Here is an 18,535-nt window from a genome sequence, read left to right on the forward strand (position 1 = left end):
TTTAAAGTTTTAGGTCATCATTACAGAAACTAGGGACAGAAGAAAGGGAAAACCCTAATCTCTGGTTTTGAAAACAGTTCTAGATCCTGTTAGAAAATCAGTTTTAGCCCTCACATAGTCAGCAGGTCAAGTTCAAGGAGACCTTTCTAAAGCATGGGCAGAGTCTCATAGCTTGCTGTATCTCAGAAGCTTGTGCATTATTGGGTTATTAGCTTGGCCCATTTTGTAGTCTCAGGCATGTGATGATCCCTGTGACCCCTTTCTCACCTGAAAACCATGCCCTGGTAGATATTCAAACCACTTCAAACCTCACCTTTGGTCTCAGACATGTAGGCCTGATTTGGGAGCACCTACCCCTTCCCAGGAAAGGCTTTTGGAAACACTGTTATAAATAGGGGGGAGTTCAGGCAGACATAAAGGTGTTGTCTAGCATGCTCCCCTCACCCTCTTCTCACTGCTCCTCACAGATCAATAGTCCTTCCTCTGTGGAGGATCAAATTCTCTGTCCCAAATTAATGATGCTGGGATGGCATGCATTTCTAAGTTGATGCCAGCAGATTTTGTATGGAGTAGGATGAACAAAACATCTTGCTCTTCCTCACTTCTCAGCTGTGCTTTGTATCCTGTATTTGCTGCAGTTCAACTTGGGTTTGTGCTGGATTCCTTCTTGCTCTTTTCCTTTGTTGTGACTACAGGGTGTGCAGTGCTTGGCCAAAGAAACCTTGTTTCTTCACCATGTAAATATCAACAAGAGTGTTGGCCAAAGAATGTGGGATGTGTTTCTGTACTTTCCACCTCATCCTACCTGTTGTCTCTGAATAAAGGATGTGCATAAAACACATAGGTTTTCTGTAAACACATGTTCAAGCTGTTTGGTTTTCAGTTGACTCTTTGGATGTCATGAGCTGAGCTGTTTGAAATACCATCCCCACCCAGAGCACACACCATGTAGCCCCTGCCTGAATTTCACAGAATCACAGGATCCTTGCATGGTTTGGCTTGGAATGAACCTTAAAGCTGATGTAGTTCCACCCCTGCCATGGGCAGGGATGCCTCATACTATACCAGATTGCTCGAAGACCTGCCCAGCCCAGGACACTTCCAGAGATCCAAGGGAAGCCACAGCTTCTTCGGACAACATGTGCCAGGGCCTTCCCACCCTCACAACCAGGAATTCCTCCCCAGTATCACATCTAGTCCTGCCCTCTGGCAGTGGAAGCCATTCCCTGCATCTTGTCACTTCATGTCCTTGTCCCAAGTTCCTATGCAGCTGTCCTGGAGCCTTTTTAGGTGTGGGCAGATGCTCAAGATCTTCCAGGAGTCTTCTCTCCTCCAGACTGAACAATTGCAATGCTTCAGTCCTTTCTTGCAGATGAGATCTTCCAGAATTTTGCAGATGAGATCTTCCAGAATTTTACAGATGTTCTTGCTAATACTTTTGGATGAAGCTACACCTGTTCCTCTGGACAGAACCTCCTCTTTTAACCTGAGATGTCTGGGGATGGAAGTCTCAGGGATCTGTGGGATTCTAACCTGCAAGAGAAAGTGGCAGATAAAACCTGTCAACATGACCTGAGGAGACCCCGGTTCTTGTCCTGACCCACCACACACTGTACAGACCATTGCTCATGCTTCTAGATCTGGAGCCAGCTAGTGTTTACTACTGATTTAAACTTCTTCAGTGTTCAAATACTTCAGTTATCAAATGACAATTCCCAACAGATTTATACAAAAGGTCCCAAAGACATGGGTAGGTATTAATGTGGAGTGACAGCATCCATGTCTGCAGAGCAGCAAAATAGTGTTTGTTATTCAGGAAGAAGAACTGTGAGTGACAAATTAAGAGATATTCACAAAGCTTGTTATTTCAGTAGGCAGACCTCTTTCGTTTCTTGAAATCTTGACCATAGGGGAGCTTGTGGACTGCATCTTATCCATTCTGGGGCAAAAATGCTGCTCTTGTTCTTTCCAAATGGTCAAGTCAGCCATCTGGGCAGATTGTCATGCTCCCCAAGGAGCGAAGGTTTTGACAAGGCAGATGTAGGTTTTTGTCTTTATTTCTCCCTGTCTAAAAGAAGTGTCCTTGGATATATTCTCCAGAAACATGGTATCTAATGTGTCTCAAGCTGCTTCCTTCAAATCCTTCATCCTTTTAACCTTAATAATGAGAAACATTGTCTACTTGGAGTTGTAATGAGGTGACTTGTGTCTGGAAGGGTCAATCTAAAGGGCTAAAGGACTCTTCTGAGTCTGTTTTCCACTCCTTCTCCCCACACTTTCCCCACTCCCAGGTTTTTTGGTTTTTTTTTTGTTTGTTTGTTTTGGTTTTTTTTTGGTTTTTTTTTTGGGTTTTTTTTTTTTTTGGACCTGTAACCTCACATTTTCACATTTCTGTAATCTAAATGTGCAAATGCTTTGCAGTCATGGTCCAGTAGCTGGGTTAATCTCAGACCCCTGGAGTGGCAGATGGCTGATTTGTTGCTGATTCCAGTTATAGAGAATTGTGTCACCTATTATCTTTGCACAGTCTGATGCTTCAAAGAATGCCTTTGGCAAAATCAGTGAAAAGCAAAGCAAACACTTTATGATCTGCACCACCACAGGTGAAAATGTGAAATATTTCACCTTTGTGTGAAGGGCTGGAGAGGTGGACAAAGAGGAGAGGGGAGGAAGGGGAGAGGAAGACCTCATTTTCATACCAGAAGTACCAAAGCACAGTGCAGAGCAGGTTTGCTTTAGTCACATTTTAGAATCACGAGCACTTACTCTGTTTTAAATGGTTTTGCAATGTGGTAATCCTTGGCTTCAGCTCCCTACTTTAACTCTTACCAGGGGTGTTGGCTTCTTGTGACACCTGCCTGCTCTCTTCCCAAGCTTTTCTAGCACAGGTTGTCAGAGGAATCCACAGCATCGCTCCCTGAGAGCACAGCTTTTTGTGTGCCCCACAGCTGCTGGGGAAAGCTGTGGTACTTCTTTCATGCCAACTTGCTTACAGGGGACACTTGAGAGGGGAAGTTTACACATCTGCATGGGGTAAAGGGAAGCTTGGGGGCCTTACAGAACACTGCAGGACCAAGGGGGGACTCCACCCCACTGGGTGCCTCACAGCTGGCTAGTGATGGTAGTGGTCATACTGAAACATGTAAGGAAATCAAAAGGGCAGAGCAAAACACTGGATGTTTGTGACCATTTTCTACACAGTCAGCCCTACAATCAAGGTTTTCTTTCTTTCTCTTTGCTTTGGGAAATACCACAGAGTCAGATGAAGAATTTGGGAAGAGAGTGTGGGTTCCCTGTGCAGAGTCCAGTGACAAAATCTGTGAACAAGGTAAGAACAAGGGGACATGGCTGTGATGATTTTTTTATTCCTTTTCTCTTTCCCAACAAAATTTTGCAATGTTGGACACAAAATTTAGCAATGTGTATCACAGAAACTGAAAGTCCAAGCACTAAACAAATGAGTCTAAATTGTTAATTTGCACTGCTTTTAATGCATGCCATTATGATGGTTTGGTTTTAGAACAGTTTGTATCATATCCAAATGATCTATGTGTGAATAATTGTTACCAACCTCCTGACACCAAGACCTAATTAGGAAGTAAGAGCTTTAAATAGGCCATTTGTGTACTGAGCTTCCATATGTCCCCTTGCACAATTTATTTGCTCCACTCCATTGAGGTATAATGAGAATGAAACTCTTAGAACTGCTTTTGACTCTGAGGCTCTTCTCTTCATTCCCTATGCAGTTATAGTCCCTATTAAGCTAATATCTGTTTCCCTGTTTTCAGAAAGTGAAAGCAAAGGTACTTTTAGTCCAGATTGCCCAATCTTCTCTGTTTCCAAGGTTTCAATGGAAATGGAGTGAAAAAATGACCAAAAAAAAAAAAAAAATGCAGACTAAGAAAAATGGAATGCCATCAAATAAAGCAGAAAGGTCAGGACAGGATGATCTTGAGGGAATACTAACTATCCTACCTACCTCACAACCCTGCTGATAGCTGATGCCATTGTATTTCAGTTAACGAATAGATGCAAAGAAGGGATGTATATGGATAGAAGCAATTTGAAGAGATTTTTATTGGTTTTGTTTGGCTTTCTTCCTGCTAGGATGTGAGAAAGGGGGAAAGGTGGCTTGGATTTTTTTCTTAGTTTTGAATATTTATCTCAGTCTGAACCAACATCCTCTCTGGGACTCCTTGTTCATATTTAAATGCATGGTATGTTCTTCAAGTGTACTTTCAGAATATATTCTTTATTTCCAAACACCTCTTGCATGCATGACTTCATCTTTCATTTCATGTGTCCCAGTTGATTCTTTTACTCCATCATTCTGAAGTCAGAAAAACTTAAATGTATTTTTAAGTGTCATTTTCTATCATGATAAAATTTAATAAATTCTTAAGGCTTGAGCTTTTTTTTTTTACTCCCAAATATGGATCTTGTTTTGTTTCCCAGACAAAGACAACTCTACTTGCAATTATTTTGTTTATGATAATTTACTTGCATGTTCCCTTCCAGGAGTTGTCATTGTCTTCCAGGAGGAAGGTTAGTGCTAGTCCCCTCGCAGTGATAATTATAATCAGACCTGTCAGCCTTCACACAGTCTACACTTATCACTTGCATTTGGAAGGATTTTTCCTGAAGCCTATTACCAGTTCTGCTTCTTAGGGAAAAACAGTCATGATTTTTTCTCCTAATCTTTGATGGCTCTCAGCTTTGAAAGCATGGAGAGTAGCGAAATGACTGCCAGTTGCATTTAAAGAAACTGCCTGTTGGTTCTGGTATAGGGCTCTGGAAAGCCAAAGAGTGGGTGGATAATATGGGAAATGCTGAGGGTTTTAATTTGTTTGTGACAACACTTCAGGTGTGCTACAAACACAAAACAGTTCCCAATGGTGTTTCTCACAAGGAAGTGCCGCTGCAGACCCACTAGACATGGGCTTCAGGTGGCAGGTGGCTCTTGGCAGTGGTGCCCACTCTCCCTGCTGTTCTGGGCAGCGATCCCTGCCTGTGTTGAGAGAATTGGAAGCAGGATGGCCAGAGAAGTGGCTGCAGTTGCTGATGGAGGCAATGACTGGCATCACATGGACCAGTTGCCACCAGTGCAAGGGTGACCATCTGGACCAAGTCATGGTGCTGAGTAGAATAGGGTTCAGTATTTTGTTCATCCCAGGATGCTTGAAAGTTGTCCCCTGTAGTGTTATTCCCCGGGAAACAGGTTGACTCATTTTTCAGATTTCCCCCTATTTTCACTCTATTATTGCTACCGATGTGCTGCTAACGCCCCTTTCTACCCTTTCTGGTTTTTACTAGCATGATGACAAAAAGATGCAAGTTTTACCATTTCATTAGACTAAATGACTTATGTATCTTTAAGTTCTTCCTCTGTTATTACCATGCTTTTTGCAACTTACTCAGAGATTTAGGCTCCCTTGATTTTGGCAGAGTCTGAGGATGGTCAGCAATTTATAGCTTTTTTAGCAAAGAGATGGTGGAAGATTGGAAACTCTTATGCTATGTGCAGTTTTATATTTACAGTGCACAGAGATATGATTTGCCTTTGTTTTATTTAAATTCACTGTGAACTAGAGATTTATTTATCAGGTGTCATTCCCTGAAACATGAATAATACCATAAAGAGAAGACTCGTCTATTATGCAAACAGATTTGAAGGCTTTGCTATTACATTCCTCTGCCTGTTGAATGGAGTAAAAATGCCTTTGGCTGAACAGAGACAGAGTGATACTTAGCAATAGCATCTTATGACCTTTTGATCAGCTGAGATCTCAAGCCATATTAGTGGACAGATTATGATGTGATGGAAAGAAGGCCAGGAATAGCCTTTTCATTATGAGATCTTTTCTGTGAATATCCTTCTTAGGTGTATTCAGGTGGTTAATCACTGGGGCCAGGGCAGTCATTTGGAAGCAGGGGAGTGAAATGCTGGTATAGACAATCCAAATATGCTCAGGTTTGCCAAATGCAGCTGAATATTAGAGGTAATAGTTTCTTCCTAATATTCTCCTACCCTCCAGTTTCTATCAAGGCTGAGGGTGACTTTGTGATTTTTTTTTCCAGCTGTAAAAGCCACATTTTGGCAGAAAGAGCAACACAAAATGAACCTTGAGTCCTTTGACCACAGGGGAGCCACAGTTGCTGAATCAAAGGAATGCACATGGTGAATATGGATATCAGACTTGTAAAGGGAAGCTCACATGAAAATATCTCTGTCATTTTAGAGATAATAACAGTAGTGTTTGAATCTATTTTAGCCCTTCCAAGGAAAACAGAAATAATGCAGGTTTCAAAAAATGCACAGCCCTGATAGTATTTCTCATTTTACAGGGCCAACTAGAGCAAATAATGACTTTTACCTTCTCTTTCCTGCATGTGCAGAATTACTCTTCAAGCTTGGCTCTAGCTTTGAATTAGACTTCTTTTCATCTTAATGGCCAAGAGGAATCTTCAGCCTCCTTGAAAATCAAGCATAAAAATTGCTTATTCACTGCTGACTCTGCACATTGATAGCAGTTGTGCCAAAGCTTGACCCAGGTGCTGTGGTCACTTTTGGAAGGAAAAGGGGCAGACACATAGGTGTGGAATGCCTCTGGGCCTGTCTGAGCATGATTATATGCCCAGGCAGCCCATGCTGGTTATGGACTATGCAGCATCATCCTGTACATTGCTAACACAGGGGTGTCCTAGTTGCACACATTTTTTCCCCTTCTGAAGCCAAGCAAGATGCTCATTTCAGTGTCAGGAGGAAGAACTGGCAGTGTGAGAATCCCAAACCATCAGTGTAGTGGGGATGATGATGCACCAGGTGTGGAGAACAATAGCTACCACAGAGTAATGGAAACTCTTTGAAAATAAGGAGGCTATGGAGGTGGGAGAAGTCCACAGCAGGACACTGTCTCCTCTCATCTCCCCCAGCCTCTTCAATCAGGTGCCTGCTGGTGAATGCACTAGACGACAGGATCACAAGGCATTTCTTCTGCTGGCATGAAGGAATCTGCCATCCTCCTAGCATTATTGCTTTCTGAGTCAGGAAGCCACTGTGAAACATCGAGGCTATTGAGCCCACATGGTGCTTTTTAGCTGCTTTTTCCAGGGCCACAAAGAAGTCCAAAGGGGAGCTGGGAGGTGACACAGGTCTGCACCTTCTTTTCCTTGTGAAAAACAGGCAAAACTGCAAAAGGTGGATGGAAGCCTTAGTTCTGTCCACAGAGAAAGTGCCGTTGCTGAAATACAGCCAGCCCACCAGGATAAGGAGCTCCCTCCCAACCTTTGGAAAGCATGAGTAGGTTGCTGCACAGGTGATTGTTAGAAGCATCATGAGCTAACCCATTCAAAGGGATGTGTTCCTCTGAACAGCTGTTATAAAAGTTTCTGATGGCAACTTTGAAACTTTTTCACTGAGAAGGCTTTGTGGTGTGTGTGGTGAAGTGAGCATAGCATGAACTATTTCCTCTGTGTCTCTGCTCTGCCTTGAGACCCTGTGGGGTGTAGGAGGGTGCCAAGATTTGGGTGACACAGTACCAAGATCTTCCCTCTTGGTTTGGGATTGCATTAATCCTGCTCTACCTTCTGCCAGATGGCCTTGCCTTGATAAAATCAATTCTCCTCAAAGTAAAAGAGCTTGCATTCATCTTCTTGTAGCTCAGAGAAATCCACAAAACCAGGCTTGCTCTGTCTTTTGCAGGTCAGAACAGAAGGTTGCTATTGGACACCTAATGGTATCCCAGTTGTCATGGTTTAACCCCAACAGGCTCCTCATAGTCCCTCATTCACTTGGATTCACCAGCAGGATCAGGGAGAGAATTGGAAGGGTAAAGCTGGAAAACTCATGGCTTGAGAAACAGTTTAATAGGGAAAATAAAAGCCTTGCATACCAGCAGAGCAAAAAAGGGAGTTAATTCCCTCCTTTCCATGTTCAGTCACCTTCAAAGAGTCAAACCCATCACATGTAACAGTGACTTGGGAAAACAATCACCATCAGTCCAAACATTCCCTCTTCCTCCTCCTTCCCCCACTTCATACACTGAACACAATGTCACATGGTCTGTCCCTTGGGGTCACCTGTCCTGGCTGTGTCTCCTCCTAAACTCTCAATCACCCCCATTCCCTCCCAGGCTGGCAGTGCAATATGCAGAAGAGGCCTTGGCTCTGTGCAAGCTCTGCTCAGCAGTAACAAAAACATCTCTGTGTCATCCACCCTGTGTTCAGCACAAACCCAAAACACAGCCCTGTAACAGCCCCTGGGAAGAAAATGAGCCCTGCCCCAGACAAAACCAGCACACCAATGCAGCACAGCTAGAGCATATGACAAGTACTCGAGGTGGGATTCTTTTCTGGGAGTAAGCAATTTAAAGTACAAAAATTTGAAAATGTAGTATCAGGCAGACGTCAGTGATGTGCAATGGAATAAGGATTACAGTGATTTGTTTATGAAGTTCATCTGTCCACACATAACAATTTTTTCACTTTAAACACACCACATCTGGTTTCTTGCAAAGATTCTTAGATTGCAGACAGCAGTAAACACATGTCCTATTGAGTAAGAGTGATTTCATGATCCAGCAGAAGGATTATTGTCATAACCAAATTTACAGCCATACAATTCCCTTTTTGTGGCTGGAAAGAAGTAATCTTGATCAGGAAGAGAAATATGTCATAACAATAACTTAAGCAAGTAAAACAGTATCTGGGGGCATTCACAGGAATGTAACTGGGTATAATCAAAGTACTAAACCAGCTCTCAGCACACTTTTGGTCCAACTAACAATCTCCTAAATCATCCTTAAGCATGGATCAGGGTTCATCCCTGTGAGCAGTTTGCATTTAGCTGCTGGGCTAGGAAAGTTAAGACATGGTTGTGAGCAGAGGTACAAACCTCTCTGTGCCAGTTGGCCTCCACACCTAGGAATATTTCTGGGCATATTTAATTACTACTGGCTGGAAAGGCTCAGGCCCAACTGAGAAACTGGACTCCTTCACTCTAAACTCCGTTTGTCAGCAGTGGGAGAGGGGAGCCACCAGCAGAAGCTGATTCAGCCTCCCTTGATCCTGACCTGTCCAAACTGTTGCTAAGGCAGCAAAGCCTGCAGAGTTTAACATGCTGATAGCAGAGAAAAGGCTGTATTATCCCCCAAAAGGCAATGTATAGTACATTTCTGGCATATTTACTAGTTACCTCCCCAACCTCTTTAAGCTAATGTAAAAAGATTATTAGGTCATTGAGGAGCTCTTTCTTGCAACAGGGAATGCCGCCCAGTATTTTTAATTTTTTTTTCTCTCTTACCATGAGAGGGTTCCTTTTTCAAAAATTTCTGCCATAAGATAGGTGTTCTGTATAATTTACTTCCAGCAGTTTGATAGTTAAATGTGTCCCTAGGAGACAATTTTAGACTTATACATAATAAAGAAGCTCATGAAAAGATACAGCATTATGTCTTTCAAATGTAGGTAAAGCCTTTGTTTGATATAGAAAGTTTTATTTTGAGTTCATACTATCAAAATATATTTACACTTATGTATAGATACAGGTATTTATTTTTTCTCACTGAGTTAAAAACCTCATTGAAAAGAAATAATTCTGGCTCAGCTCCTGCAAACACAGTATAGTGCTTCATTATCTTTTCTTTCATTGACATCTTCTTATGCACAAGGTAATCTAATTTAATACTTGTTTAAATATATAAAACAAAACATTTTCTCTTCATGATTACCTCAAGTGTTTGGTCACATTGGGTATGAAATTATTGATTGTATTTGGCACATATTTGGAAACATGACCTTAATCTGCAGGTTTCAGGGGGAAAAGGTATTTTCCCCAGGTATGACAGTGAGACAGATAAGTAAATTATAGCTTTGACATGTTAAAGATGTTCCATTTTAGACAAAGGAAGTAATATCCCAATTGTGTCACTGAAACTCAATGTCCTGTGTTGCTTGTTAACAGCTGCACATTTGTTGTTTCAGTGTCCCAGTTTGCTCTTAAGTATAAATGAACTACTACATGCCAAATAATCAATAGTTCTGCCAGCTCTGGAAATATAATATTGCTATTAATATTGATCCACACAACAGAAATCAAGGCATCAAATTTTGCAAGCATTACTTGCCAACATCCTGCATTTTACCTGCAGAGTAACAGCTTGAAAATCACTATTCCCCAGGGAATAATGTTTTATGCTCACTCTCATTCCCTGTGTCATAATGAACACAAATATAAACACAAGGGGACTGGGGCACAGGTGACCAGCAGATAGGGTGCATATATATTTATTTCAGCCTTCTGTGGTTTCTTAGTGCAGCAAACCAGATGCAGAGAACACCAATGAAAACAATCTGCATCCACCCTGGTGTCCATTTCTAAGGGCACAGTGGACAGCCTGGATGGCCAAAATAATCAGTGTCCTGGATCTTAGGACCCTTTATAGAGCCTAAAGGGGCTCCAGGAGAGCTGGAGATGAACTTTGGACAAGGGCCTGGAGTGACAGGACAAGGGGGAGTGGCTTCCCACTTGGGATAGGGATAGATGGGATATTGGGAAGGAATTCTTGACTTTGAGGGTGGTGTGGCTCTGGCACAGGTTGCCCACAGAAGCTGTGGCTGCCCCACCCCTGGAAGTGCTCCCAGGTTGGATGAGGCTTAGAGCACCCTGGCCTACTGGGAGGTGTCCCTGCCCATGTCAGAGGGACTGGACTAAATGATCTTTAAGGTCCCTTTCAACTCAAACCATTCTGTGCTGCTGTGGGAAAGGTGAGATGGTCCATGGATGGCTGGCCTGAGGCCTCTGGCAGCCCTCTCCATGCACTAGGAGCACCATCAGTAGTGAAAGTTCCCATAATTTTCTTGCAGAGGATTCAGGTATTTCAGGTGGGGAAAAAAAGGTCCTGCAACATTGAATATTGCTGGCAGCACCAAGATCATCTGTTCCTTGTTCTCCTGCCCTCTCTGAGCCGCCAGGTTGCCTTGGGAGGGAGAAAATATGGTGATCCTCATTCCCACGTGTGTTCACACACACCTCTGTGAGTTTGGTGGGTTTTGTCATATTTGTAATGACTTTGCAATGAAGCTGTGAATGAAAGTTTGGCAGACGGGTTTTATAATTGTCAGCCTTCCCAGAAGCAGCCTAGAATTTCATTAACTGAGGTATAGGTATGATTTCCTATAAGCTCTTTTCAGCTTTTACTAGATCCAGATAAATTAAATCAGTATTTTATCTATGTGGCACCAAAATTAGTTGTCACTGATATCTTCATAAATGAATGCTGCAGTTCTGGTCCTTTATGTTTGAGCAGCAGCTGCACTAGATGATGCTCCCATTTTTTAATAAGTGCCTGTTGTTCAATGAGAATGATGGGAAATAAGAAACCCAGATATGAGTAAAGCATAATCTTGGTGAGGTTAAGTGGGTGAAGTAGGAAATTTGTGAGGGAATGGTCACACCATGACACCATAGGTGGGTAAAGGTGCAGGACATTGGTGGAAGCGTAGAAGTAGGAACCTCAGATGGATGGAAGAAATCCATGAGAAGCCCAGACAGAGTAAGGGAGGAACAAAGAAATCTTTATTTTCACACAGTTTAGGAAGAGGGCATCAGAAGAAATTGTACCCTCTGCAATGCCTTGCTCCTTTCCTTGAGATGATGGCCTGATCATGATTCAGTGTCATCATGACCCGCTGTGCTACCAGCTCAGTTCTCTCTCCTAGGTGACCTTTACCCACATCGTCCCCTGGCTCACATGGAGCAAATTTATCAGCCTTATCCTTCATCAGAGAACTTCAGCTTATCTCCTTCATGAAAAGCCATTTAGCACCTGTGAGATGAAGCTCAAGACAGCATCTTGAGAAGTCTACATGAGGAATGAGATTTGTGTTATCTCTTACTGGGAGCAATCAAGGTCAGGATTGAAGAGCAGTCAGAGTTGCAGGGAAAATGAATGCAAGGCTCTTTATCTACTGGCAGTTCCTAAGACCAGACTTCATATCAAAGATTACATTTCTGCACTCTTCCTGAGGCAGAAAGCTAAAACTCAGACAATCAGCCAGGAGCAGGTATGACTAAGGGTTGCTTCCTTGGAAGAACATGGAGGTAGGGCTGAAGTTGTCATCAGCTGTAGCTGTGTAGTGCCAGCAAAAAGAGGTGGTGCCATGGTTGCAATCGTGCAAAACATTTCTCCCTCTACCAGTATCACTTCTTCTCTGTACAGCCTCAGCAGCTTACTTCAGCTGTGACTGAAACCACAAGTTATGTGATTATATTTTCTGCTCTCATTGGATGGTGAGTATATGGCCATTTCTTCCCTTATCTTTTCTTTAAGATAAAATGCCCCAAAATGCCATCATTGAAGTTCAGAGGTCATTGGTGGCTTTAAAATCCTCTCCAATCACCTTGGTCAAACTCAAATGAAATAAAACATCCATGAGAGAGTCAAGGGGTCAAGATACCAAAATAATGTGTCCAAGGCAAGCAGCTTGGTGGTTTCAGAGTGTTTCTGGCAGCCATCTGCTTGTTTGAATTTGAGGATATGACGCTTTTAGACACAAGAGTAAAGAACATTCAGTCTTCAAAACAAAAAAAGACCCACAGTCTTCAGATATTTTATTTGATAACAGGATTCTCTTTTTTGTGCCCGTTTTCTTGCAACCTCAAGAATGTCCTGTTTTGCAATCATGCTGTCAGCAGGTGTCTGTAGTGCTGATATATCAGGATGTGTAATTATCCAACTTAAAAAAAGTAAAAATTCTTCTGAAGCCTTGAAACATTTTTTCTTCACTCCTCTTCAAGAATGAGCAACAGAATGGACAGTGTTACTAAAACTCTACAGTCACTCATTTATTTACATGGTTAATGATTGTCCCTTTTTAGCTAAAAAGGTAGTTTTTATCATTCTACTCCTATTTCAAGTCTATGGTCTCAGCATTGTCCTGTGTAAAAAAGAAAACGATCCTTTTATGGATGGTGTTAACTGAGACACCAGTGACAAAACCACATTTAAGAGCTAAATTCCCCTTTTATTCTCAAAGGTGATCAGGATCAAAGTATCAAGAGTCCAAAGCTGAAGAGAGAAACTTGAACTCTTGGTGTATCCTTCCTGTGAATAAATTCCTGTGATGAACATTACAGATTCCCTCATGCCAGTGTGACCCTTTTAATCAGCAGTGTGGCAGTAACAGTTATGAAGATGATTCTGTGGTCATCCATAAAATCCCTGTCATGGCCAGAACATCATAAAACAAATACATTATTGTTCTTGGCCCAGAGTGTGTGTGACTATAAAAGGTGAAGATGGGAGCTGAAGAACCCCGCAGAGGTAGGCAGGAGTGGGAAAAGACTCTGTAGGGCCCATTGGTACAGCCAGCTGTGGCCAGCTGTTGCTAGGGTTGGGTGCATGTCACTGGGAGACGTTTGCAACAGGATTGTGGGCAAGGCTGGCATAATGAGAGCCTTTTTCTTACAGGAATGACAGCCTTGAGGAGGAGATGAAGGTGTATGAGCAGAAGATGTTTACTCTCTTACTTGGCACTTGTTTATGGAAAACATTCTTTCTCGATTTAAAAAAAAAAAACAAACCTAAATCTAAAATGAATAAGGCATTCATAACTAAAGAAAGCTTAATTTTCATCTGTTATAATGGACTTCATTAAATTCTGGAAATTCACCACATTACAATGTTTATCTGCAAAGCAGTATTTCCTCATGCCTGCTGAAAAGGAACAGCAGGAGTATCTCAGCAAATTCAGCTCCTTCTGGTGTCTGGTGTCAGGATTTTAATGGCACACACATTACCTTGTTTTTTTGTACACCTTCATTTTGCATTGTGACAATACTTCATTTTGAAGCCATGCTTTTCACACATAAATTTCAGTGTCTCAGTAAGTAGGGCATAACATTTCTCCTGTTTCAGAAAATAGGAAAAAAAACAAAAAAACTGAGTGAGGTGATTGAGTTGTAGCCACAGAGCAGAATAGACCATGACTTTCTAAATCCCAGGAGTACATTGCATCTCCCACAGGAAGATTTACCCATGAGTAGTCAGTGTCACCCAGGATGTGAATCAAAGTCTTGCACCAAACTTTGATGGAGAGAATGGACATGTCTCCTTTGGCTTCTTGTGGTGCTGGATTGCTCATCTCCAGACTCTTTTTCACAGTCAGGAATTCTGAAGCAGTAACTGGAAGGAAAAATATTCAGCTTGGTAGATGATGCAAATAACATGAGCCTGCCTATATTTTCCTTCCATTTTTGTCACTAGGCATTGTCAGTTGGCCCTTTGTAGTGGGATTTTCTGTAAGTCCTGTTTGTCATAGAGAAGCAAACAGCTGACCTCCTCTGTGCTTCCTGTTTGTTTTCTTCTGGTCTCAAATTTGTTTCTAGGGCAGCTTGGGTTCAATCTTCTGCTAAGGCTCTGTAGGAGTCACCAGGTCATGTACTGGTGTCTGTCAGCAACAACAGCAGCAGCCACCTGGGAGGCCCAGAGTCATGGGGTCAAAACTGGAAGTCCCTGCAAAATCTAACTGTGGCATAGGATCACACATAATTAGACTTTTTTTTTTTTTTTTTTTTTTTTTTTTTTTTTTTTTTTTCTGTGGAACAGCACCTGCTTGTTTAAAATGGTCCTGTTCTTCAGCTCTGTGCTTCTGAGGGCCTTCTGAGAGTCCTGGGACAGGGATTTAATCCTGAAGACATCCATCCTTCTGGGCCCTGAGTTGGGAACCCATGGCATTCCCAAATTGGTTTGCTGTATTACAGGTGGCCTTACTGCAGGCTTTGAGGAGCCAAACTTTGGTACAGCTACATCTGCTGAAGGGCTGTTGTGTCCCTTCAAATCCTCAGGATTGTTCTTTGCTATCACATGCCACATCATTTTGAAGTGAGGGCTCTTTTTTTTCAAGAAAAACAGGGAAATTGATGTCAAGAAGCTTCCAAAATCTCTGGGAGCCGTGCTGCCAAATGTCCTCTCCTTTTGTCATTGGGAGTCTCCTGGCATGGCACTGCTTTTGATTTACAATGAGAGGAGATGTGACAAATGAGCCTCTCTGGTCTCCCTCCTTCTTGGAAAAGAGCTGTAAACCTAAATGAGTTATATCCTTGGTAAACAAACAACCAAGTGAGTTCAGAAATATTCCCTCTGCTTCCAGAGAGAGCTCAGAAATAACTCCCTGATAACTGAGGAACCATCCTCCCACATGTCTGCAGAGCCACTGCCTCCATTTTCCACAAAAGCATTTTCCACAAAGGCAGCCTGTAGTCATGCAGCTCTCAACACACTCAAAGAGAAAAGGAGGGAAATGGGCAATAACATCCTTCCTCCCCAGCCTTGTCCAGCATACAGACACGTTATGTGGCCAAGTTATTCCTAGACTTGCTTGTCCTCTAATGGGCAGAACAACTGGCCAAGATTAGGCCTAGGGAGTGAAGGAATCTGTGACTCAGCACCAAGCCAAGCTGCTTTTTCTCATGAAAGTTTAAAAAAGCACCATTCCCCAGTTTCATATACCTTGAGATCCTGGCTGCTGCCTACAGGTTAATGATTTTGTGAGGCTTTTATGAAACACTGGGGAAAACTAGAATGCCTCTGGCTGAAATTTTCCTGTCCATACAGGTCTGACCTGCAGGGAGAAGTTTGTTTACTGGACAATGTTCAGAAAACTTATAGGATGAGGACAGTTTGACAAGAGAGTCTAGCAAGTGAGGGAGAAGAGCTTTCTAAGCACAGACACTCAGCCATTATTAACATTGTACTGCCATCCCTGGCACTGTTCAAGCCTGATCTAATGGAAGGTGCCCCTGTCCATGGCAGAAGGGTAGAAATGAAATGGTCATGAAGGTCTCTCCCAACAAAAACCATCCTGGGATTCCATGCAATGGTGTAATTAATAGGCCATAGGGAGCTCAAAGAAGCATTTCTATGTGACAGGGAAAACAACTTTTCCTATATAGTGACAAAAGCACCAAAACCCACTCTGCTGACATCAACACATGCAGTTTTTACCCCTGCATTTAACTCACAATATCTTATGTTCTACAAGCACGGGACTATTTGGTAGTGCCAGAGTTGAACTTAAAAAGAACTGGGGTAACAGAAAGATTGAAATTATTTAGGTGAGACCCATTCTAGTCCATATTTCCCTTGCTTTGCTTGGTTTGTGCAAAACTTAATTCCTGGTCTCATAGCTGACAGACAGAGACAGGGAGGCACATCCAAAAGTTTCTGTCTGCAGCTACAGGTTTGATACACTCCAGAAAGACAAAAAGAGCAATCATCTAGATGTGAACTGAGCCAATTAAACATCTGAGCTGTGTTTCAAAAGCGAACATGGGCGGCATCAGAAATTTTCCATCAGCTGTAATAACACAAATTACTTTGCCAGTTGCTGATTCCACTGTGATTTGTTTAGTGCAGTCATGCTTCAGCTTCTTGCCTGGGCTGATACACTTTGTTTATGCTGACTCCTCATTTGCAGAGCTTTTCTGTCTTTTTTCCCCTGGTGTCTTCTCTTTTCCTTGTGCCCATCTCAGAGCATAGAATAATCCTCTTCTCTCTGCCCCTGCCAGATGGTGCATAGTATTCTAAAATGGTGACAAGTTTCTTGGGAGCAAGAGATGCTATTGTTGTTCCCAACTACTTTGTAGATGCAGAGATCATTCTCTTGTCCTCTTGGCACTGAGTTGAGAAAGCAAAAAGCCCTCCCAAGAAGTCAAGGAGCTTCTCAAGGACTGGGCTGTTGGGATTGGATGGTGATGGTGGCTCTGGAGCTGATTGCTTGTATCTCAGGGATAGAAAGGGGGACCTTGTCTCTCTCCTTGTGACAAAGGCACAAAAGTACATGTGCACACCCCCTAGAAAGTTAGCTGGAGTATTTCATTGGTGTTTACTTTCAAGTCCATGGAAACTATTTGGTGTCCCCATAGTCACTTTGCACAAGAGCTGTGATTCTCTTCTTGCTCACTGGGGAAGACCCCTAATCATGGGCAATTAAAGGAATGCATCTGCCTGACTGGCAACGTGAATGTAAAGTGCTGCAATATCTTCCAGGGATTTAAAAGCTGGTTTAATTCCCTTTTCAGTCAGGTTCAGACTGGGTAGGGTGGGATGATATTTCCTCTATCCTCCTTCAGGAGATGCCAAGAGGTGGCTTAACCTCCAGGGTGAGTAATGTCTTTACCTCCTTTCACCCTCCTACAGCAGCTATTGCTGTCCCCAGAACCCTACTGGTGGTGCATTTTGCACATACCAACCTTGCTGCTATCTTTTCTAATATCCAATCTGAGCCCGATCTGGGCATCACAAATGTATTTTCACCAGGATTCAGCTGAACTTTTTTCTATCCATCCCTGGGCAAGCAAAGGAGTCCCCAGAAACATGATCTGCCACATGTATCAGCTAGAGATGAGGCTATCAGCTCTATTCATACCCTGCTATCAGTTTCAGCTTTGCAGCTGACTAATATATGTGACACACTTTGCTGCTCACAGCCCTCCTTGTCACCAGGAATTGTAAAAGATCCCCTGGATGTGTCATAGTTCATATCAGCCACAAATAGACACAAAGCAGACAAACTGCTGGCTCGTGTCAGAGAAATGTGGCGAAGAGACTTTGCGTGGAAAACATTTAGTAACCCTAAACTGAGAAAATTAAGGCAGGCTTTTGGCTCTGGGAGATGAACACACTGGGATGGGGATCTTTTTTCCAGCAGTGTCACAGCGATGGACCTCATGCCCAATTGCACAACAGTTTACAAAAACTGCAGTCAACAAAAACTGCAAAATGTGACTAAGGCTGAAATCTCCCCTTATACAGTCCAGGATTAAAATTTCTTGTCCACTCTGTATTCACAGCAGCACAGCTGCCGTGGACACCAGCTGCAAGTCTTGTTTTATTTGTGGGGAACCGAGACACAGTGAAAAATAACTTTCCAAGGCACAAACCTACTTTGAGAAATAGTTTAAAATACATGAGAACATCTCCTACCTCCTGTCTTACCTGCAGGACAGTCTTGCATTCAAAGATAGTTTATGTGTGAATGTTTGTCGAGCAGCATGTAACTCAGTAGTCACTAAGTCCATACCATATCCAGTTAACCCTCAACTAAAGCAACCATACAACAGAATCATAGAATTTTTAAGGTTGGAAAAGACCTCCAATATCAACAAGTCCAACCTTTGATTGCATACAAGCATGTCAACTAACCAAAGTCCCATTCCCAGTCATTGCTTGACCTCCAGGATAGTGAATCCACTATTGCCCTGGGCAATCCCTTACAATGTTTAGAAACCCTTTCTGTGGAGAAATTTTTCCTGATGTCTAACCTGGACTTCCCCTGGCACAACTTGAGGCCATTTCCTCTTGTCCTATTGCTTGTTGCCTGGGAGAAGAGATCATCCCCCACCTGGCTACAACCTCCTTCCAGGTAATTTTAAAGCAAGAAGGTCTAAAAACTCAAATACTCATTCTGATTTTGAAAGTACCAAAATATTTTCTTTTCCAGAATGCAGACAAATCAATTTTACTTAAGTCTGAAA

At 42.5% G+C, this 18,535-nt stretch overlaps 1 protein-coding gene across 4 annotated transcripts in view; it reads left to right on the forward strand.

Annotated features, from left to right (window-relative positions):
- SETBP1 (SET binding protein 1) overlaps positions 1-18,535 on the forward strand; it is a 267,683-nt gene that overhangs the window by 118,875 nt on the left and 130,273 nt on the right. For 2 of the 4 annotated variants that reach the window (XM_077790258.1, XM_077790256.1), the window contains one exon: positions 3,257-3,328. The exons of the other annotated variants lie outside the window; for them this stretch is intronic. In XM_077790258.1, the coding sequence (XP_077646384.1) occupies positions 3,257-3,328 (72 nt within the window). The remainder of the gene's footprint in view (positions 1-3,256; positions 3,329-18,535) is intronic. 4 annotated transcript variants of the gene reach the window in all.

This window comes from Lonchura striata, chromosome Z (assembly GCF_046129695.1).
Source record: "Lonchura striata isolate bLonStr1 chromosome Z, bLonStr1.mat, whole genome shotgun sequence".
Classification (NCBI taxonomy): Eukaryota; Metazoa; Chordata; class Aves; order Passeriformes; family Estrildidae; genus Lonchura; species Lonchura striata.